We start from the raw sequence: 23317 nt of genomic DNA on the forward strand, positions 1-23317 counted from the left end.
TGCAGCAAGAGGTTTCAACCCATCCACACATTGTAGAAAAAAAATACGCAGTGGAAAAGCTGTTTTTTAAAAAAAAAAAAAAAACAACCTTTTGTGTATTTGTAAATCGCAGCATGTCAATTATACATTTGGAAATGTTAACGTTTCCCATATACCGTATATACTCGAGTATAAGCCGAATTTTTTAGCCCAGTTTTTGTGCTGAAAAAGCCTCCCTCGAGTCAGCAAAAAAAAAAAATTATAATTTTTTTTTTTTTTTAGGAGGGTGAGGGGGGTCTATGACCAGCCACAATATCAATGTATAGAATCTCCCATAAAATAGTGCAGAAAAAAAATCAAAAAAATTAAAGTTCTAAATCACTCCTTTCCCTAGAATACATACAAAAGTAGAAAATTAGTGTGAAACACAAACACATTAGGTATCCCTGTGTCTGAAAGTGCCCGGTCTATTGAATGTCGGGATGGGGATAATAGGAGCACTACAGATACCCTATATTCAGCCAGGCTAAATTCCAAGTGGGGGAAGAAAAAAACAGTCCTCAAGCTCCGGGAAGGGGCAGATAGACAACCAAAACACCCCCTCCCCTTCCCCAGCATCTACTGCACCCAAAAACTCCGACCATTTTCATTTTTGAAATTTTCCAGTAGCTGCTGCATTTCCCCCCCTCGGCTTATACTCGAGTCAATAAGTTTTCCCAGTTTTTTGTGGTAAAATTAGGGGGGTCGGCTTATATTCGGGTCGGCTTATACTCGAGTATATACGGTAGTTATATTAGGGGCAGAAAGTGAAAAGAGGAAAACTCTGTGGAGTTTGGGCAAAGGGCTGAAGGAAAAACTGTGATTGGTTGCCACCAATTTTTGAATTAAAATGACTATGGTATTAGCATTTGTGTTGCAGTGTATTCAGCCATTTATTTAGCTTACCAATTACAATTTTTTCTTGATGTTTTGCAGTGATACTCTGCAAGTGGAAGACCCCAAAATGGAACCAGAGAAACGATTTTATCAGTGGAGCACAAAAGAGGAAGCCAAGCAGTTGTTTAAAGAACTTCTGAAGGATAAGGTAAGTTACACAGTTGGTAAACACTTGTGGATTCTTTAGAGACTAGTGGCAGCTAAGGTTAAGTTCACATATTTGGTTCACATGGGGTTTTTTAAGCCGGATTTTGATGCGGAATGCGCGTCAGAATCTGTCTCAAAAAAACACCTCCCTTTGAATTCAATTATTTCCTTTTTCTGTGAGTGGTTTGTTCCCGCTCGTGGAAAAAAGAAGCGACATGCCCTTTCTTGCCGTGGATTCTGCAGCGGAATCCACAGCGCGACACTCCCTCCCGACTAGGCCCATTCATTTGGGTCCAATCTGGAGCAGAATGCCGCGACTGGATGCTGGTACAGTGTATGCCCCCACTTCTCCGCACTGCAGCCCCTTTAATGTCAAGATTAGGACCTCCACCAATAAAACATTTATGGCTTATCTAAAAGATTAGATGACAGCTACTACTTCTGACACCCATACACTGCACCCTTGGGTCACCTGTCTGTCACCTCATGGAATGGTCAGGACACCATCATACACTCCAAATATAGTGAGTTCAGCTGACATCCATCTAAACATGTATGGCCTCTCTTAGATGTTCGCTTCCTAAAGCTTATGTTATTGAATTATTATTTGTTTAGGGTGTACCTTCTAATGCATCATGGGAGCAAGCTATGAAAATGATTATAAATGATCCACGATACAGGTAAGAGTCATAGTCCTTTGTTTTATTACCATTCGGTTTGTTTGTATTGGAAAACGGATTTTATTATATTACAGCCATTGAATTCACCAATATTTTGCCATGGCAAACAGTGGTGATGAGATGACACCACATTCACTTTAAAGCCGGGGCCCCACATGGCGTAAACTCCGCTATTTGCCCACAGCGGAAACTCCGCAGAAAAAAAATCGCTGCATTTTGTAGTCAGAGCAAAGTGGATGGGATTCTAGAGAATCCCATTCCCACTTTATGGTAAAAACCGCACTGCGGACACGCCGTAATTTCTAAAACTGGCGCGGTTTTGGAAATCATAGCATGTCAATTATACCTATGGAAATGCCGGCAGTTTCCCCATAGGTTTAATTGAAACAGAAAGTCCGCAGAGGAAAACTCTGCGAACTTCCTATCTAAAGCGCTGCAGGAAGAACTGCGATGCATCATCACCATGGTTTTTCCCACAGCACTTTTTTTGCTGCCGGATGCACGTGGGGCTTTAACCTAAAGTGGTTTTCAGGTCTTTAAAAACATCTAAGTATGGTATATTATACTGCAGGAAAAGAAACAAATACTAACGTTTTAAATCCCTCATAGCTGTGGCAATGCAGGTCCAGTGGTCCCTCACTAATGTGGGTTTATAGTGGCTACACTAATATGGACAGTGATTTCCTTATAACATACCAGTATGTCTTTGGAGAGAGACCTCATGATCACTGGATTTCTGAGGGGATTTAAAAGGCAAGTTCTTCAGGTTATCTCATGCAGCTGCGGAGGAATGATATTCTGAGGCTGCGTTCACACGGAGTAACGCGCCGCTCATTCTGAAACATAAACACGTATCAGAGTGAGCGCAGTAAAACAGAATTCAATGGCTTCATTGAATTCAATTGAATTCAATTGAATTGACTTCAATGGGTTCGCTTTTACGTGCGCTACGCATTGACCTCAATGGGAGGCTTTTTTAACTATTGCTTTCAATGTGATATGCGCGTATCACATTGAAAGCAATAGTTAAAAAAGCCTCCCATTGAGTTCAAAGGGTAGCGCGCCTAAGACCGAACCCATTGAAGTCAATGGGATTCTGTTTTACTGCGCTCACTCTGACACGTGTTTACGTGTCAGAATGAGCGGCGTGTTACTCCGTGTGTACGCAGCCTTAGAGAAGAAAGGATTATACTCGTGTACTGACCAAGTGGACACAACACAGCACTTTGTTGGTCCTGGCTAATATTCTCTTTTTGTACAGTGCATTACCGAAACTGAGTGAAAAGAAGCAGGCATTCAATGCTTACAAATCACAGCGAGAAAAGGAAGAGAAGGAAGAAACCAGACTTAGAGCTAAGGAAGCTAAAGAGAAATTACAGGGTTTCTTAGAGCAGCATGAAAAGATGACATCCACCACAAGATACAGGTACCAAACTTCTGTGATCCCTTCACAGATAACATTGCAAAGGACAACTTTTTACATCAGTTTGTTGCAACTTTTTCCTGTATATAGCAAAACTGAAAAAGAAAAAAATTTATGCCAAAACACAAAATAGTATTACACAATAACTATAGCAAAATATATGTTTATTAATAAAAAAAAATCACATATAAAATATATAGACAAACAGTGTAGAAAAAAGAGGGTGTCTGGTTGTCCACAACAATAGATTCATGGTACATAGCATAAATGAAATAAGATCATAAAGACCTCAGGAATATATATTATATGTAAGCAGAACATTGTGGTATCTGTAACCTCAGGGTGTGTATAACAAGGAAATGTATTAATGGGATTCTACCATCAAAAACCCTTTTTTTTTCTTGTTGACACGACGGAATAGCCTTAAGAAAGGCTATTCTTCTCCTACCTTTAGATGTCTTCTTCCCCCCGCCGTTCGGTTAAAATCCTGTTTTTCGCTGGTATGCAAATGAGTTCTCTCGCAGTACTGGGGGCGGGCCCCAGAACTCAAACAGAAGTGGGAGCATCCACAATGCTGCCAGAGAACTCTGCATCGCCACCTCCATCTTCTTCAGGAATGGCCTCTTCACGCGTTTTCTTCTGGGGGTTGGCTTCAAACTTCTAGGCCTTGGACCTAGGGCAAAGCCAACTGTGCATGCCCTTTGGCCACAAGAAAATGGCCGCTTACAATACTGTGTAAGCGGCCATTTTCTTGTGGCCGGTGGGCATGCGCAGTCGGCTTTGCCCTAGGTCCAAGGCCTAGAAGTTAGAAGCAAACCCCCGGAAAACGACGCGTGAAGACCCTGTTCCTAAAGAAGATGGAGGCAGCGTTGGAGAGTTCTATCGCAGCATTGGGGACACCTCCACTGCTGTTTGAGTGCTGGGGCCTGCCCTTAGTGCTGCTAGAGAACTCATTTGCATACTGGCGAAAAATAGGATTTTAACCAAATGGCGGGTCAGAGAAGACATCTAAAGGTAGGAGAAGAATAGCCTTACTTAAGGCTATTCCATCGTGTCAACGAGAAAAAAAAAGGTTTTTAATGGTAGAATTCCTTTAATGCTGCATCCATATAGTAATGTGTATGTGCATATGTACTGTATGTGTCATTAAAGGCAGCATGTTCAGTAATTTCACAATTAATACTTAAATCACTGCAAACAAACCTTAATAAACATAAAGTAAAAGGAAGAAACATTACCCATATGGAAACAGATACTCAGTTGATAACACCAGACACCATTTTGGCGTATGCCTTCGTCATAAGTCCTTTATATAGCAGAATTAAAAAATACTTTGCTGAGTCCATATTTGGTAAAATAAATGTATTGGTTTACATTCCGGCCACTGGGAGTCAATATGGTGGATGTAACAACCTCTACTTGTACAGGGATTATTCTTCTAGTTTTATTTCATCCTTCTCAGTATCTTACTTTTACACTATCCATTACCAACTTAGCAAATCCAAAGTTTTACACACCTAACCACCTATTTCTATTTGTATTCATTCCACCTCCCTAGTCGGAGCACCACTAGAGTTGGAGGCCATCTTGTTTCATGGATTGCTTGTTTCCGCTGTGTTTTTTCCCTGGCTGTTATGTGTGTCTTTGGTTTTGACCCATGTTAGTTTGGTTTTTCAGGAAGCTACACTGAATCCCTGCAGTAAAAAATGAAGGGGTTATCTTGGATTTTAAGAACATTTCCATTAAATCCTTCTGTGTTATGGTGGTCCCTGCTGATACTGCAATCATGAAATCACATACAGTACATCATTCCAGTGATTGACCATGTGAATGATGACAAAGCTGCAGTACCTGTGGTGGCACTGGAGCAGCAGGGGTTTTAACAGCCATATAAGTAATGGTTATTTTTTATTTTGTACAAACGCCAGTTCTCGGGCACTTTTCTTAAAATCCTAGACAACCACTTAAGGCTGAGGCCCCATGTTGTGGAAATGCAGCCTTTTTTGTTGCATATTTTGTTGTGTGGTTCTTTTTTTTTGTGTGTGTGTGGGGGGGCATATCCAAGACTAGCTACAAACGGAGTGGGGAAATATATAGGAAGTTCTTATACTTCTGCCTTCTGCTCAATCTACTCCTGGCTTTGACTCATAAAAAAAAATGGCAGTGAAGTTTATCTCGCTAAACTGCCAAGGAGCCTTTAGAAGTGGATGACAGACTCTCCATGTGCCCGGGTGATATTTGTAAGACAGAGAGAGCTAATAGTCTTTTCAGTGGTAGCTATCAGAAACTGGGGACAGGGAACTCTGAAACCTGAATTTACAATAGGAAATCTATGTAATGATAGAGATGCAGTGACATTTGTGGTTTTATTGGACAATCTATATCAGCAAGTATGTCTGTATTTGTAGGAAAGCTGAGCAGATGTTTGGAGAACAAGAAGTGTGGTCAGTTGTTCCAGAAAGAGATCGTAAAGAAATTTATGATGATGTGCTCTTCTTTCTTGCAAAAAAAGAAAAGGTACCGTAACTTGTTTTATACATTGCACAACACGTCTCATTTCTGTCCTTTTTCATGTTTTTTTTTATTTCTGTTAATAATTTGCAGCATGATTTTTGGGTGGTTTTATTCCATACACCCCAACTTTGCAAAAAGTCCAAATACAATGTTTTGGTTTTTTGCTTACATTACATATATGGCCAAACTAAGTCTCTGCATTTTTTGAGAGCTCTCCTTTTTTACATATAGACCACTTACTATGACACAGACAAGATTATTTTCTTTATGACCTATCTTTAGGATAGGTCATTAATAACAAATTGGTAAGGGTCTCACACCCATGCTGATCAGCTGACTGCAGGGATGGTTATGCTTGGGCGAGTAATCCAGCGCTCCACTGTATTTTATAGAATTTTAGGATGGGGATCGGATATAAATGTGAGCACAGTTATACTATATGGAGAAAAGTATTGGCCCCCAGTCTAAATCATTGAATTCGGGGGTTTCACACAGTTTCATTGCCACAGGTGTATAAAATCCAACATCTAGGAAAGAATGGCTCATAACTGAATTCCACCGTGGTCCTGTAATAGGATGTCAGTGTTGCAACAAGTCAGCGTGAAATATTTTCCCTCCTAGATATTCTGTGATCAACTGTTAGTGATATTATTGAAAAATGGAAGTTTAGGAGCCAGAGCACCTCAGTCATGAAGTGACAGATCACATAAAGTTACAGAGCGGGGTCACCGAATTAAGAGATGCATTGTCCATAAAAGTCACCTATGCTCTGCTGACTCAATGGGACTGGTTTATCATGGCTTAGGATTTAGCAGTGGATATCATAAAAGTTTGTGTAGGTGGGGCCACACGGTGGCTCAGTGGTTAGCACTGCAGCCTTGCAGCGCTGCAGTCCTGGTGTTCAAATCCCGCCAAGGGCAAAAAAAACATCTGCAAGGAGTTTGTACGTTCTCCCCATGTTTGCATGGATTTCCATCCCATATTTCATACTGATAGGGGAAAAATGTACATTGTGGGCTCTATGTGGGGTTCACAATCTACATTAAAAAAATAAATAAAATCTCCTGTAGGTATATGTAGGTGTCCCAGTCCAAATATATCTGGAAGCTAAATGTATTTCATATCTTTCTAGGAGCAAGCAAAGCAGCTGAGGAAACGCAACGTTCAAGCCCTGAAAAATATCTTGGACAATATGAGCAATGTTAGTTTCCAAACCACTTGGTCAGAGGCCCAGCAGTACCTAATGGATAATCCAATGTTTGCAGAGGATGAAGAATTGCAGAGTGAGTATATAGCATAACTAGCACATCTATTAGAGACTGGAGCATTTATCAGTGGCTGCCTTTATAGACCTTTGCTAAGTTATTGATTCTCCTGTAAATGCTAGGTGCCATAGTCACCTGGTATTGATTTTTTTCCAGATATGGATAAAGAAGATGCACTTATTTGCTTTGAGGAGCACATCCGGGCTCTGGAAAAAGATGAAGCTGAGGAAAAAGAAAAAGGCAGGCTCCGTGAAAGGCGACAACAGCGTAAAAATCGGGAATCTTTCCAGGTACATCCCAGCTCCTCCTGTGTCTACAAATTCTATTCAGTGCCATTCAGCTTTGTTAAATTGCTGCAATGTGTTCATATGTCAACTATTTACTTCCTTTTTCAGTATAACAAATATAATCGTATTGGTTATTGGTTTATTCACATTAATGCGTCTTTACCTCCACGGAAAGGCATTTTTAGTTAACCATACACATTAGATATGTATCAGCTGAACTCACCATTTAAAAACAACCGGTCAACCATGTGATGTGTATCGGGACCTCCAAAATTTCTTCTGATGGAAGATGTTGGGGAAGAAGATAAGACAATTGGATTGCTTGTGTATGAGTCTTGTGAGAGAGCTAGAACTGAATGACTGATATCCTATAAATAGCCAGTCAGGTCAGATAGCCTCACTAGCTCACAGTGCTAGAATTTATTGTTATTCTTTATACAAGTCCATCTTTGTGTTCTTATTTTGTATCCAGTACTTCTAGAATTATAAATTCCTCTTCTTCTGAATGTTCTTCATCCAGGTATTTCTAGATGAGCTGCATGAAACCGGACAGTTACACTCTATGTCTACATGGATGGAGCTGTACCCGTCAGTAAGCACTGACACTCGCTTTTCTAACATGCTAGGACAGACAGGTGATTCTCTTTACCCTTGAATTCTACTTTTAGGAGGGAAGTGATCTTATTTAGTGACTATTATTTAGAGAAAAGTAGCTAATGATGTTAGAGCTCTAAGGCCTAGTTCACACGGGCTAGTGACCTGCATATTTTGGTCCTGATTTTGACGCGGGAAGCACGTCAGAATCAGGACCAAAATGCGCCTGCCGCGGCTAGCCACGACAGTCACGGCTTCCGACAGTCACAGCTTCCTGCTCCGGAGTAGGCCCAAATGAATGGGCCTAGTCCAGAGGGATTGTATTGACGAGGATGCACTGCAGTGATTCCCGCTGCGGTGTCCGCCTTAAGAAAGAGCAGCTCGCTTCTTTTTTCTAGCGGAAAAGAGATTGCTAGCGGTCTACATAGACCTCTATTGTGAGGGGGCGGATTTTGAGGTGGATTCCGGGCCAAAATCCGCCCCCTCTTGCCCCATGTGAACTTGCCCTTAAAAGCTGTGTAACATGATAGGTCAGGACCCCATGTGGCATAAATGTTGCAGAAAAAAAGGGTTTTACTGTCACTGTATAGTGAATGAGATTCTAGCAAATCCCATTCCCACACTGCGGGAAGATACATGCAGCAGACACTCTGCGATTTCCAAAAACGTTGCGGTTTTGGAAATTACAGCATGTCAATTATACCTACGGAAACCCTGGCAGCTCCCTATAGGTATAATAGACATAGAAAGTCTGCAGAGGAAACCTCTCTTGACTTTCTGTGAAAAGCTCTGTGGGAAAAACCACAAGGTGCTGCCATTGTGGTTTTTTCCCGCATCGCTTTGTAGCTGCAGCTCACTACATGGGACCTTAACCTAAAAGGGGTTTCCAAGAGTAGATATTAATGGTCTATTCCCAGGATAGGTCATCAATAGCAAATTAATGGGGCCCAGTCGGGATTGTTTAAACATATTGGTGGGCAAAGTCCCCCTTTTCAACTCACTATGATGTTCACTTGAATGTGTAGCTATCTGAAGACAATTGTCTTTCTTCTGTCTTGTTTGCTATTGTTTTAAGCTGAAGATAAGATTCTGCAGGACCTTGATATAAAAATAAGACTTTAGAAATCTTCTACCTTGTTTTTAACTTTAGATTGAATGGTGAATGATACAAAGGGTGCCTCATCTGCATCAGACATTTTATTAGCTTTCCAGTCCGTTGTTCTGATTTTATGACAAATCAGAAGAGCAAATTAAAAGAATGCAGTGCAAAAGTGACGATCATTATGTTTATAGACAGCTATAGGAAATCAGGCTGTTCTTGATGCAATCTCTTCTGTTTCAGGCTCTACTCCACTCGATCTGTTCAAGTTTTATGTGGAGGATCTGAAGGCTCGATTCCATGATGAGAAAAAGATCATAAAAGATATTCTAAAGGTGATGATAGCAAACCTGTGTGTGCTTTTTTTTATCCTGTGGTATTAGGGCATCAGAATGGGCATGTTTAGGACTGGTCTACGCTAGGACCTGAAGCCATGCAGAAACCAAGGTTATATTGCAGGGCAATCATGTCATAGCCACTGTTATTTCCCATGGCACATGACCTTGAAAAATATTTGTCACATTTTTGTGACTTTTGCAAGGCCACTTCCATCTTGTTTTCAATAGGAAATCATTGTGGTTACTGATTGGAGCTCAGTTATTAACCTTTTGCCCCACCATTCCTGAGCAAGAAGCCCAAGTTCATTTTGGTACCTGATGTGTTATGTAAGCTCTGCAATGTCAGAAGGGTGGAGTCAGGCAGGGGGTGTGATTCAGAGCTCCAACCAGAGGCAGCCAATGTCAGAGCTCAGAATCACACCCCTTAGGCTACTGCCTGACACCACTCTCCTGATTATACAGAGATTGAATAGTAGATCAGGCAACAAAACTAACAGCATTGATTTCTCGGGAATGGTCAGGGGTGAACCTGGGCTTTCTGCCGCCTGAAGCGGCGTCAGAAAGCCCCCCCCCAGAGGAGGGGTGGAGCTGTGGGGGTGGGGTTGTAAGAAAGGGGCGGGGCCGAGTAGAAGGGGCGGGATCGAGTGGAAAGGGGGCGTGGCCGAGCTGAGCGAGCGGCGTTCGCAGGCAGAGAGCAGGCAGGGAGAGGACCTGCTCTCTGCCTGAGTGTGAGGGGCAGCTGCTGGAGCAGCGCTGCGTCCAGCAGGGCTGCCCCAATACACCGCTCGCTTCCCGTGTTGGGCTGCAGACACGGTGACACTAAGCCAGTCCAGGACAGCTTATCCTGGACTGGCTTAGGTCAGCAAAAATGCCGCCCTCCCGAGGGCCTGGCATAATGCCACCTGAAGCGGTCGCTTCAGGTCGCTTCATGGGAGGTGCGGCGCTGGGAATGGTGTAAGCTAGAGAAAAAGTTTCAATTGTGCCAGAATCAGTGGAAGGGCACCAATTAAATGATGCAAAGAGATGGAGTTGGTGAAACGTCCACTTTAAACTTTACTGCAAATGTGCTACACATGTATAGAGCTGTCTGCTTCCAGCTCTATATACTGTGCAGATTTGGTGACCATGACAGTTGATCATTCCAGTACCAAGTGTTGGGCCTCCACCAATCTTGTATTGATGACCTATCTTAAGGATAATGTAATCATTTTATTAGTGTCTTCCTCACAAATGATATTACTAATTTATCCCCTTACAATAATGCACAAGAAATGAGCAGGAACGCATATCAGTGTATTCCCTTTTTACTTATCCTTTTACTTTTGCATGAAAAGTCAGATAACGCCAAATACATAAGACATTTCCTGAGTTTGGCAGTATAGTGACAACATCTGTTCTGTGATCTTTTTATTGTAAATTTTTCCCTTTAACAGGATCGTAACTTCAGCGTTGAGGTGAATACTACATTTGAAGACTTTGCACACATTATCAGCTTTGACAAGCGTGCGGCTACACTTGATGCAGGAAATATCAAGCTAACATTTAATAGTGTAAGTGTTACAAAAGGATGGAATAAGCTTGTTGTAGTCGAATTGACTATATCATGGCTCAATCAGTCAGTCCAAATTAATAAGCATGTTTAAACTACTAATAATGACACAGACACTGAGTTCCATATCACATCAGCCATGCTAGCCCCTTAGCCCAGCTCAGCACAACTGACTATTGAAAGTACACACACTTTAGAGACAAAGAAAGGAGGGGTTACTGCCTCCTTGACATTCCTGAGCTGCTGTCCATCTCCCATTGGCTCCAAACTTCAATGTCCAGCCAGACAACTCCTTGCTCCAGTCTGTGGAATTCTGTTACAGGGTGTGTCAAAGAGCAATCAAGCCCCATCTTGGTTTTAAGATCCTTTGTCTCTTTGACTATGCAACCTCACCAAGGAAAAATTAGTATTTCGATAACAAACATGCAATACAAAGTATAAGAATCTTGATTCATGTTCTCAGACTTGACAAGCTGAAGAGACAAGATGGGAAGACCACATGCTGGTTATTAACTTTATTTTCTTCAGTTACTGGAGAAAGCAGAGGCTCGGGAACGTGAACGAGGAAAAGAGGAAGCTCGGAAGTTTAGAAGGAAGGAAGCTGCATTTAAAAGCATGTTGAAGCAGGCGGCTCCACCTCTAGAGATAGACAGCAACTGGGATGATGTAAGTAGTCAATGAATGAGAACCATGTGACAATAAGTAGTCTCCAGGGCTTTATTTAATTATTTATGTAAAGGAGCTTTTACAACTTATTCCAGACAGACAACTGTTACAACTTAGGTTGGTCTTACACGACCGTAGTTTTGCACCGCATATGGTCCGCAATTGCGGGTTCAAAATTGCCGACTATTTACGGTCCCATAGTTTTCTATGAGGCCTCTTACACGACTGTAGATTTTTGTCAGTGGTGTGGCGCGCCGCAACCGTGGTCCAGACAGTATACCGCATGTCCGTAATGGCTGTGCTTTTACGGCACAGCATGGCACAGAAGGTCCAATAGAAGTCTATGGGCGCATGCATTTTTGCGGATATACACTGAACATACATCAGTGTATATCCGCAATTGCGGATGTCAACATTTGTTTTGTTTTTTGAGGATCCGCATAATACTGATACACACAGAACATTGCGGATGCACTTTGTGGATGTCTGCAGAATTAATTTTTAAAGTGAAATTTGTGTTGCGGATCTGCAAATTGCGGACCGTAAAAACCACTATGGTCGTGTAAGACCAGCCTGACCCTTGTGAGTGTTGGGGTTCAGCGCCTGAACCTGCAGAGGTGGCAACTGATTAAAAAGCCATATACAAATGATATAATGGTCAGGTCTAGTATTATTATTCAGGTATACACACATTACAACCTATTCTGAAGTCACTTGAAATAACGGGTATGCTTTAGAGCTCAGTTTTAGAAAATCTGTGTAAAGTGGGGTGATGACAGATAAGGTTGCCGTTATAGCTCCCATATACTCTAAAAGAGGACCTTACACTACTTCCATCAACTACCATTCTTAGCATCCTTCAGTATACTCTGTTCTATTAACTTTGCAAAGTTGGATTTGTTTCTCTAGCCCCCGTTGTTCCTGAGCAATCAGTGTTGTTAGTTTCAGGAGTCAAGCTGCTAATACGGCTCTCTACTGTCAGGTAGGCAGATCAATCATGTCTGCTGCATCCCAGGACCACCCAGTTGACAGCAGATAGCCTAATTAGCATATTGGGTGCTGAAACTAATGGAAATGATTACTCTGGAACAGTCGGGGTTAGACACAAAATTCCAATTGTGCTGGAATCAGTGGAGTAAAGGATGCAAATAATGTGAGTGGATAGCGGAATGGCGGTGAAAGGTCTCTTTAACCTTAACTATGACCAGTTATCCATTAGAAGTAACCTGGGAATGTACCACCGCATGCCCAACTAGAGCTGCCATTTTGTGATCTTATAAAACTGGGTAGCATTTCCTTGAGGTCAAATGGTCTAACTGTCCTAAATCATAAATAAAAGATGGCTACATAGAAATCTAGACTTACACAATAGAAAAACGTGGGTTTTATGTATTTATTTTATATATTCGTGGTGGGTTTTATTTAGTGACTAGTATTCTGCTTGTACATCATCTGCATGAATTGTGAAGCCAGTTTGGGTCAGTTGGCTTTTTATTATTTACTATGTGTAAAGCAGGACTACAACCTGGTTATTTTATCTCATGTTTCTCAAAATGTGTAAGTGAGCTCCTACATATATTTGTGCAGGTACGGGAACGTTTTGTTGGTGACAGTGCTTTTGACCAGATTACAGTGGAATCGGAAAGGATCCGTCTCTTCAAGGAATTTATGGTGTCTATTGAGGTTTGACCACGACTTCCCATGTACACATCTTTCTGTTGGATTTAGCTTTGGGTTCTAGAATGAATGCATGAGCATTGTGAATGATATATTTCATAGAACACTTACACACTCCCTTTTATTATATATACATCCTATAATAATTATTAACCCCCTTTTTTCATGTTTTAATGAATAGTATGGCTCAGAAGGGTCTCTAGATCTCATTATGGAGACATTACTTATAAGGCCATTGTGAGGTATATAGGGCTTATTAGACCTTATTATGTATGCCCTGCAAATAAGTCCTCCTCAGTGGAAAAGAAGAACTTGCTCTAGCACCACCTCTTAGAAGGTAACCCCCAATAGATCAATGCCTACTTTCCCCAAAAGCTAGACCCATAATCTTGGAATATCATCAAGCCAGAATACCTCCATTTAACAGGACGCGGGACCCATCCACAGAAAGCTGTTTTGAGGTTATTGTCTCTCATCAGCACAAAGAAGGGCACTGGCTGGTTGGTTGAGAGGTCCTAAATGTGAATCAGCAGGGGCACTAAGGACAGCTTGCCTCTATGAGACCACCATGAGATGTACAGGGACTTATTAGCCCATGCCAGTCCTCCTAAGAATTCTAGTAAGAAATATGCAAATACGTCCTTCTTGGTGGAAAAGGAGAACTTACTCTAGCAAACTTACTTTAGTCTCATATCTCACAGCTCTGCACCTTGCAGTGTCCTCATAGGGGCAACATCGCCAAATTTCACGTTAAATCTTTATCTGTACATATGCAGAATATGGCTCCTGATCCTATATGGCAAACAAAGTACAAAAGCCTCAGTCTCTGACATAGATTCTTCTATATGTTGATTGTGTAAAGAATTTTACATATAATTATGTGTCTAATATTTGTAATTCAGGTAGATTTATGTATACTAATACTGTAAAGAATTTGTGTTATTCTATTTTCCATGTCATGATGGATTTTTGCAGAATGAATGTCAACATCATCATTTCAAGGGCAAGAAACACTCTAAAAAGTCAAAAAAACACCACCGTAAGCGATCTCAGTCACCGAGCCCTGCGGAGTGGGGGAGGAAAAAGGTTCCAGACATCACTACATGGGATACCACTATAGCAGTGGAGAAAGTAAGTTGGTATTATTTTATATATGGTGGACCCACAAGGGTCAGCAACCTTCAGCACACCAGATGTTGTGAAACTGCAACTCCCAGCTTGCTCCATTCACTTCAGTGGGAGTTCTAAGAACAGCACAGCAAGTTTGCATGCTGGGACTTGTAGTTTCCCAAGAGTGCTGAAAGTTGCTGGTCCCTGCACTAGAATAATGTCAGTCTGCTGGTAATAATTCTGGTGATATATTTATGAAGCTTTTATATCTCAAATAGACATGAGCGAGTAGTATTCGAATGAATACCTCACTGCCATGGGTATGCATGTAAGCGGCCGAACACCAAGGGATTAAGCACATCGAATATTCGATGCGCTTGACCCCTTGGTGTTCGGCCGCTTACACGCATACCCATGGCAGCGAGGTATTCGATCGAATACTACTCGCTCATCTCTAATCTCAAACAAATGTGTTGGAAAAAGTGGACTTGGCTTTGGGGAAGTGGTCTCCAACCTGTGACTCTCAGAGCATACTAATTTCAGATGCAGCAGTAGAAGGTAAGGTCTGTAATTTATTTAGTCTGTCAGCAGTAAATTGGTTATAAACCCAATCACGTTGTCATTTTATTCATATATGGAAAAGTGCTTTGCCTGGGAATCTGGAGCTGAGGCCAAAGCTCAGACATGATAAGGCACACCCCCATAGCACTTTTCCCCTCATTTACATATGATCACAACAGCGATGTATATGTAAGTGGGGCTCTAAAGCTAAATAACAGAGGCATATTTAGAAATCTCGTAGAATCATCTCTACAAGGTACTGTATTTTCCGGCATATAAAACGACTTTTTAACCCCTGAAAATTTTCTCCAAAGTTGGGGGTCGTCTTATACGCCAGGTCTAGTCTCCAGGACTATCAGAGCGCATCCCTCTGGCCCTTGTATCCTATTACTGGAGGTGTCCTGAAAGCCTGGGGGATGGCAAAAGGAGAGCAGCGCTGTGCCGCGAAAAAACACACCTCCTTCACCTGTCTGGCCTGCCCCTCCTTCCCTTCTGTGTAGCTTCATTGCAGGAGCGAGATCTGAGAGGCAGTGAAGGAGGGGCAGGCCACATGGGTGAAGGAGGCTTGTTTTTAAGTTTGCTGAAAAAAACACGCCTCCTTCTCCTGTCTGGCCAGCCTCTCCTTCACTGCCTCTCAGATCAAGATACAAATAAGCTTTATTAGCATTACTAAAGAATAAAACATTTGGTTTTGCCAAAGCAAAAAGAAAGTTGGGGGTGGTGGAGGGCTGTTTGGGGCGTTGGGGTGTCGGTGGGTACGGGGTAGACAGGTGATGGGGCGGCTTAGGGGGGTTTAATAGTCCATGGGGGGTGGGGGGTTTGATAGTCCATGATCTCACTCCTGCAATGAAGCCACACAGGCAGTGAAGGAGGGGCGGGCCAGACGGATGAAGGAGGTGTGGTTTCAAGTTTGCCAAGAAAACCACACCTCCTTCACCCGTCTGGCCCGCCCCTTTTTTCTTGCATAACTTCACTGCAGGAGCGAGATCTGAAATTAGATTTGATCCTATTTCTTTCTATTGTATTTCTTCTGACATCTATCACATTAGTTTAGACCCTGAATGCCTCCCAACATCAGAATGAAAAATACAGCATGTTGTGGGTGTCTCTTTCCATCCATGGATGCCAAACCTGTGCACAAAGTGCATGAAAATGGCATCAGTTATGTCCTGCTCCCACATAAAAGAATGGTTTGGGATCAATTGATATATGTGAACCCAGCATAATAGGTATCATAGATGGGTGTCCCACACTCAGGACCACCATTTATAAGCCAAAGTGGAAAGCTGCAGCAAGCAGTGTATATATTATATGAAAGGCCACTTACATGAATAGCAATGTGTAATGCTATGTAATTGTTTATATGTTTGATGACAACCAGCCTTTTCCTGCTAAGTACCTGCATGTCATAAGCTTTTGAATTAAAATTTACCATATTGAAATCAAATCTGATGTTTTTTATACTTTTTACTGTATGTGCGTTAGAAGGGGGGTAGTCTTATATGGCAAATATATCCCAAAGTCTATATTTTAAATGGAAAATTTGGGGGTCGTCTTATACGCTAGAAAATACGGTAATGTGATTAGCTTTATAACTAATGTCCTACTGATGGACTCCCAATATATAGTAGTATGGAGCGCTGCTAGATTGCTTAGGATTGCCAACCCCCAGAATAAAAATCTTATGTGTATGGCTACATATACAATATTTATTCTGCATTGCTAATTGAAATCATCATTTCCCAGCGTTATCTATGTAGATCTTCTGGCGATGCTACTATTGGGACCTCACTTTGCATTGTATGTTCATATAGGATGTTGTTACATAGTAATAATCCTTGGCCCACCCAATTACATCTCCTATTATATTGTTACAGATGTGGCCATTGCATCAGTACAATATTATTCTACATACTAGGAACTATTTACATACAATTTTGGTCCTAGTAAAAATGCCATTCAACAGGAAAGTCGAAAGATGACCATGACTAAGTCATTGCTTCTTTATACAATGAAAGTTCTGACTCTGTGCTGGATTTGTCATGCAACAGATGTGAAAAGTGAGTGACAAGCCCAATGTATTCCAATAGGATGCTGCACTCACTGTTCTTGTCTTAACAAGTAACATCCACAGAGATGTATGTGTGACCAGAATCTATGACTAGTACTAGAGCCCTTCGCTATTTATCGGCAGTATATGAAAAGCTTCTTGTTACTTCACATTATTTAGTGCCCTTCCTTATATTTGTTTATTAAGACATCAGAAACAGAAGAAGAAAATCACCAACATCGCTCCCAAAAAAGAAAAAAGAGAAACCATTCAGAGTCGGGATCTGAAGCCTCCTCATCAGGGGATTCAGGTATAGTTTACACCTCTGTGGTGTCCTTTCATGTCGTACTTGGTGTCAGGGAGTTGTTATTGGCTTTGTCTTGTTTCTGCCCAGAACATAGTTCCAGGAAATCCAAGAGACAGAAAAAGAAGAATAAGAAAAAGAGACACAAATCGGTGAGTCTGTACAAAAGCCGTCTTCACAAAATACCTTGTAGTGTTCAGAAACAGAAGAGAAGTCAACAATCAAACAGTTTCTTTTTTAGAACAGTCCTGAGAGCGATGCGGAGAAGGAAAAAGAGAGAAGTAAGAGAGAGCGAGATCCAGATAATGAACAGATGAAAGAGAGGGTGAAAGACAAAGAACTCGATCAGGAGACTGAGTCTGCAGATAGTCGCCGCCGGGCGCTAAAACAGGCCTCACGGAAGGAAAAAGTGAGTGTTTCAGAGGACAAAGCAGCCAAATATCTACATTGGAGAGTACAAATAACAAATACTTATGGATTATGTACACTAGAAGTGGAATTGGTCATGGGTTTGAGTAGAATTGCCGTCTGGTATTCATAAATGACATTTGACACTGCATCTATGAAAGATGAAGCCCTTAAACAATAGATCAGATTTGCCATTGCTCATATACAGACCATGGTCATGTGATATACGTTCCTCAGTCATGTGATGTACACACAGGTGCTGCTCGTTACAGTCACAGCACAATAATCAGACATCTGACTGGTAATGATATGTGCACCTGTGTCCAACACATGACCATGGACTGTATATCACATGACCATGGACTGTATATCACATGACCATGGACTGTATATCACATGACTATGGACTGTATATCACATGACCATGAACTGTATATCACATGACCATGGACTGTATATCACATGACCATGGACTGTATATCACATGACCATGGACTGTATATCACATGACCAAGGACTGTATATCACATGACCAAGGACTGTATATCACATGACCATGGACTGTATATTACATGACCATGGAATGTATATTACATGACCGTGGACTGTATATCACATGACCATGGACTGTATATTACATGACCATGGACTGTATATCACATGACCATGGACTGTATATCACATGACCAAGGACTGTATATCACATGACACTGTATATCACATGACCATGGACTGTATATTACATGACCATGGACTGTATATTACATGACCATGGACTGTATATCACATGACCATGGACTGTATATCACATGACCAAGGACTGTATATCACATGACACTGTATATCACATGACCATGGACTGTATATTACATGACCATGGACTGTATATCACATGACCATGGACTGTATATCACATGACCATGGACTGTATATCACATGACCATGGACTGTATATCACATGACCAAGGACTGTATATCACATGACACTGTATATCACATGACCATGGACTGTATATTACATGACCATGGAATGTATATTACATGACCATGGACTGTATATCACATGACCATGGACTGTATATTACATGACCATGGACTGTATATCACATGACCATGGACTGTATATCACATGACCAAGGACTGTATATCACATGACACTGTATATCACATGACCATGGACTGTATATTACATGACCATGGACTGTATATTACATGACCATGGACTGTATATTACATGACCATGGACTGTATATCACATGACCATGGACTGTATATCACATGACCAAGGACTGTATATCACATGACACTGTATATCACATGACCATGGACTGTATATTACATGACCATGGACTGTATATCACATGACCATGGACTGTATATCACATGACCATGGACTGTATATCACATGACCATGGACTGTATATCACATGACACTGTATATCACATGACCATGGACTGTATATCACATGACCATGGACTGTATATCACATGACACTGTATATCACATGACCATGGACTGTATATCACATGACCATGGACTGTATATCACATGACCAAGGACTGTATATCACGACACTGTATATCACATGACCATGGACTGTATATTACATGACCATGGACTGTATATCACTTGACCATGGACTGTATATCACATGACCATGGACTGTATATCACATGACCATGGACTGTATATCACATGACCATGGACTTTTTTTTTTTTTTTTTAATCCTCTTGAAGTAACAGAATGAATGACAGCTAGCAGAGATCTAGAAAACTGTGAGGAATTGATACAGAAAGTATATTGGAAAATTGTATATCTTTTTATTATACAAACCATAACATTTATTTGCTGAAACTGGACATCCCCTTTAAGGCCTTTCCAGGCCTGGTCAATAAGATAGCATACATGTAATATACGGAACGCTATTGCTACCGTATTTTCCGGACTATAAGGCACACATAAAAACCTACGATTTCCTCAGAAATCGTAAGTGCGCCTTATAGTCCGGTGCGCCTTATATATGGATGGAAGCGGCGGCAAAGTCTGCGTGCCGCTTCCATACATACATAAAAGGCACCGTAAGGGTGCATTCACACTACGGAACGCCAGCGTGTATCACAGCTGTACACGCCGGCGTGACAGCAGGGCTGCCGGACACTTCCCATTCATTTCTATGGGAGCCGGCATGCGAGCACTCCCCATAGAAATTAATGGAAAAAAGCAGTCCATTCATTTCTATGGGGAGCGCTCGCATGTCGGCTCCCATAGAAATGAATGGGAAGTGTCCGGCAGCCCTGCTGTCACGCCAGCGTGTACGGCTGTGATACACGCTGGCGTTCCGTAGTGTGAATGCACCCTTAAAAGTTATATTAAACTACCCCCCCCCGTTTTAAAATAAAACCCTGAAACAGAACGTGAAACTTACCGACCGGTGCAGGGTGGGCGGGCGGGCATTCAGGCCTCCTCTTCCTCCGATGTCCTGACCACTTCCTCCGGCACTCGCTAACTGATAATGGCCTGGGCGCATGCGCAATATCATAATACTTCTACTACGGCTACTGCGCATGCGCCCAGGCCATTATCAGTTCGCGAGCGCCGGAGGAGGAGGACGGAACATCGGAGGAAGAGGAGGCCTGAATGCCCGCCCACCCTGCACCGTTCGGTAAGTTTCACATTCTGTTTCAGGGTTTTACGTTAAAACGGGGGGGGGGGGGGGGGGGTAGTTTAACCCCATAGAGACACAGCCCAAAAGTGACTTAAGGACCAGGCCTCTTTTTTCAAAACTGACATGTGTCACTTTAAATGTCAATAACTTTGAGACGCTTTAACTTACACAAGTGATTCTGAGATTGTTTTTTCGTAACACATTGTACTTCATGTCAGTAGTAAATTTTCGACAATATGTTTTGTCTTTAATTATGAAAAAATAGGAAATTTGGTGAAAATTTTGAAAAAAATGCAGTTTTCAAACTTTGAAATTGCAAGCCTTTCAAATAGAAAGTCATACTACCCAAATTTTTTCATAAATATAATTAACCATGTCTCATATTTATGTGGCAATCAAATTTTAAGCACCCTTTCATTTTTTTCAGAAATTATAAGGCTTACAAGTCAAGCAGTAATTTTCCAAATTTTCAAGAAAATTTCCAAAACACATTTTTCAAGGGACTAGTTCAGTTCTGAAGGGAAATTGAAAGGCCTCTCTAATAAAACCCCCCAAAAGTCACCCCATTCTAAAAACTGCACTCCTGAAAGAATCCAAAACAGCAGTTAGAAAGTTTCTTAACCCTTTCAGCATTTCACAGCAATTACAGCAAAATGGAGGTCAAATTTACATTTTTCAATTTCTGTCACTAATATATTCATTTAGCCCTAGAATTTACACATTTACTAAGGGTTAAAGGAGAAACTGCACCCCACATTTTGTTACACAATTTCTCCCGAACACGACAATACGCCGTATGTGCTGGTACCCTAATGTACGGGCACACGGTCGCTCTCAGAACGGATGGAGCGCTAATTGGATTTTGTAGGCCAGGTTTTGCTAGAATACTTTTCAGGCACCATGTCCCGTTTGCAGAGCCCCCAAGGTGCCAAAACAGGGGAAACCCCCAAAATGTCACCCCATTTTGGAAACTAGACCCCTCAAGGAATTTACCAAGGGGTATAGTGAGCCCTTTGACCCTACAGGAGTGTAGCAGAATTGGCCCAACAAAAGGAAAAGTAACATTTTTTGCTATAAAATGTTGCTTTAACCCCAAATTTTGCATTTCCACAAGGGGTTAAAAGAGAAAGTGCACCCCACAAGTTGTCAAGCATTTTCTCCCAACAACAGAAATGCCCCATATGTGGATGTAAAATGATCTATGGGCACGCTGTGAGGTCCAGAGCGGAAGGAGCGCTATTGGGATTTTGGAGGGCAAATTTAGCTGGAATCTGTTTCAGGCACCATGTTGCATTTGGAGAGCCCCTGAAGTGCCAGAACAGTAGAAACCCCCCCAAAATGACCCCATTTTGGAAACTAGACCCCTCAAGGAATTTATCAAGGGGTATAGTGAGCCCTTTGACCCTACAGGTGTTTCACAGATTTTTTTACCATTGAGATGTGAAAATGAAAAATTACTTTTTTTATAATAAAATGTCACTGTAGCCCCAAATTTTTCATCTTCACAAGGGGTTAAAGGAAAAATTGCACCCCACATTTTGTTACACAATTTCTCCCGAACACGACAATACCCCGTATGTGCTGGTACCCTAATGTACGGGCACACGGTCGCTCTCAAAACGGATGGAGCGCTAATTGGATTTTGTAGGCCAGGTTTTGCTAGAATACTTTTCAGGCACCATGTCCCGTTTGCAGAGCCCCCAAGGTGCCAAAACAGGGGAAACCCCCAAAATGTCACCCCATTTTGGAAACTAGACCCCTCAAGGAATTTATCAAGGGGTATAGTGAGCCCTTTGACCCTACAGGAGTGTAGCAGAATTGGCCCAACAAAAGGAAAAGTAACATTTTTTGCTATAAAATGTTGCTTTAACCCCAAATTTTGCATTTCCACAAGGGGTTAAAAGAGAAAATGCACCCCACAAATTGTCAAGCATTTTCTCCCAACAACAGAAATGTCCCATATGTGGATGTAAAATGATCTATGGGCACGCTGTGAGGTCCAGAGCGGAAGGAGCGCTATTGGGATTTTGGAGGGCAAATTTAGCTGGAATCTGTTTCAGGCACCATGTTGCATTTGGAGAGCCCCTGAAGTGCCAGAACAGTAGAAACCCCCCCAAAATGACCCCATTTTGGAAACTAGACCCCTCAAGGAATTTATCAAGGGGTATAGTGAGCACTTAGACCCTACAGGTGTTTCACAGATTTTTTTACCATTGAGATGTGAAAATGAAAAATTACTTTTTTTATAATAAAATGTCACTGTAGCCCCAAATTTTTCATCTTCACAAGGGGTTAAAGGAAAAATTGCACCCCAAATTTTGTTACACAATTTCTCCCGAACACGACAATACCCCGTATGTGCTGGTACCCTAATGTACGGGCACACGGTCGCTCTCAAAACGGATGGAGCGCTAATTGGATTTTGTAGGCCAGGTTTTGCTAGAATACTTTTCAGGCACCATGTCCCGTTTGCAGAGCCCCCAAGGTGCCAAAACAGGGGAAACCCCCAAAATGTCACCCCATTTTGGAAACTAGACCCCTCAAGGAATTTATCAAGGGGTATAGTGAGCCCTTTGACCCTACAGGAGTGTAGCAGAATTGGCCCAACAAAAGGAAAAGTAACATTTTTTGCTATAAAATGTTGCTTTAACCCCAAATTTTGCATTTCCACAAGGGGTTAAAAGAGAAAATGCACCCCACAAATTGTCAAGCATTTTCTCCCAACAACAGAAATGTCCCATATGTGGATGTAAAATGATCTATGGGCACGCTGTGAGGTCCAGAGCGGAAGGAGCGCTATTGGGATTTTGGAGGGCAAATTTAGCTGGAATCTGTTTCAGGCACCATGTTGCATTTGGAGAGCCCCTGAAGTGCCAGAACAGTAGAAACCCCCCCAAAATGACCCCATTTTGGAAACTAGACCCCTCAAGGAATTTATCAAGGGGTATAGTGAGCACTTAGACCCTACAGGTGTTTCACAGATTTTTTTACCATTGAGATGTGAAAATGAAAAATTACTTTTTTTATAATAAAATGTCACTGTAGCCCCAAATTTTTCATCTT

The 23317-nt window shown here is 41.7% G+C and overlaps 1 protein-coding gene across 4 annotated transcripts in view; it reads left to right on the forward strand.

Annotated features, from left to right (window-relative positions):
• Positions 1-23317, forward strand: part of PRPF40B (pre-mRNA processing factor 40B) — a 55230-nt gene that overhangs the window by 24622 nt on the left and 7291 nt on the right. For 2 of the 4 annotated variants that reach the window (XM_075265516.1, XM_075265518.1), the window contains exons 12-26: positions 955-1063; positions 1678-1742; positions 3004-3168; positions 5574-5682; positions 6812-6962; positions 7101-7234; positions 7752-7866; positions 9168-9259; positions 10696-10812; positions 11340-11477; positions 13065-13160; positions 14130-14285; positions 17083-17185; positions 17270-17331; positions 17421-17588. In XM_075265516.1, the coding sequence (XP_075121617.1) occupies positions 955-1063; positions 1678-1742; positions 3004-3168; positions 5574-5682; positions 6812-6962; positions 7101-7234; positions 7752-7866; positions 9168-9259; positions 10696-10812; positions 11340-11477; positions 13065-13160; positions 14130-14285; positions 17083-17185; positions 17270-17331; positions 17421-17588 (1780 nt within the window). Of the gene's footprint in view, positions 1-954; positions 1064-1677; positions 1743-3003; positions 3169-5573; positions 5683-6811; positions 6963-7100; positions 7235-7751; positions 7867-9167; positions 9260-10695; positions 10813-11339; positions 11478-13064; positions 13161-14129; positions 14286-17082; positions 17186-17269; positions 17332-17408; positions 17589-23317 lie in introns of those variants that run through there. The other 2 variants (XM_075265520.1, XM_075265519.1) reach the window with 2 other exon arrangements.

The sequence above is a fragment of the Leptodactylus fuscus genome, chromosome 2, assembly GCF_031893055.1.
Source record: "Leptodactylus fuscus isolate aLepFus1 chromosome 2, aLepFus1.hap2, whole genome shotgun sequence".
In the NCBI taxonomy this organism is placed as follows: Eukaryota; Metazoa; Chordata; class Amphibia; order Anura; family Leptodactylidae; genus Leptodactylus; species Leptodactylus fuscus.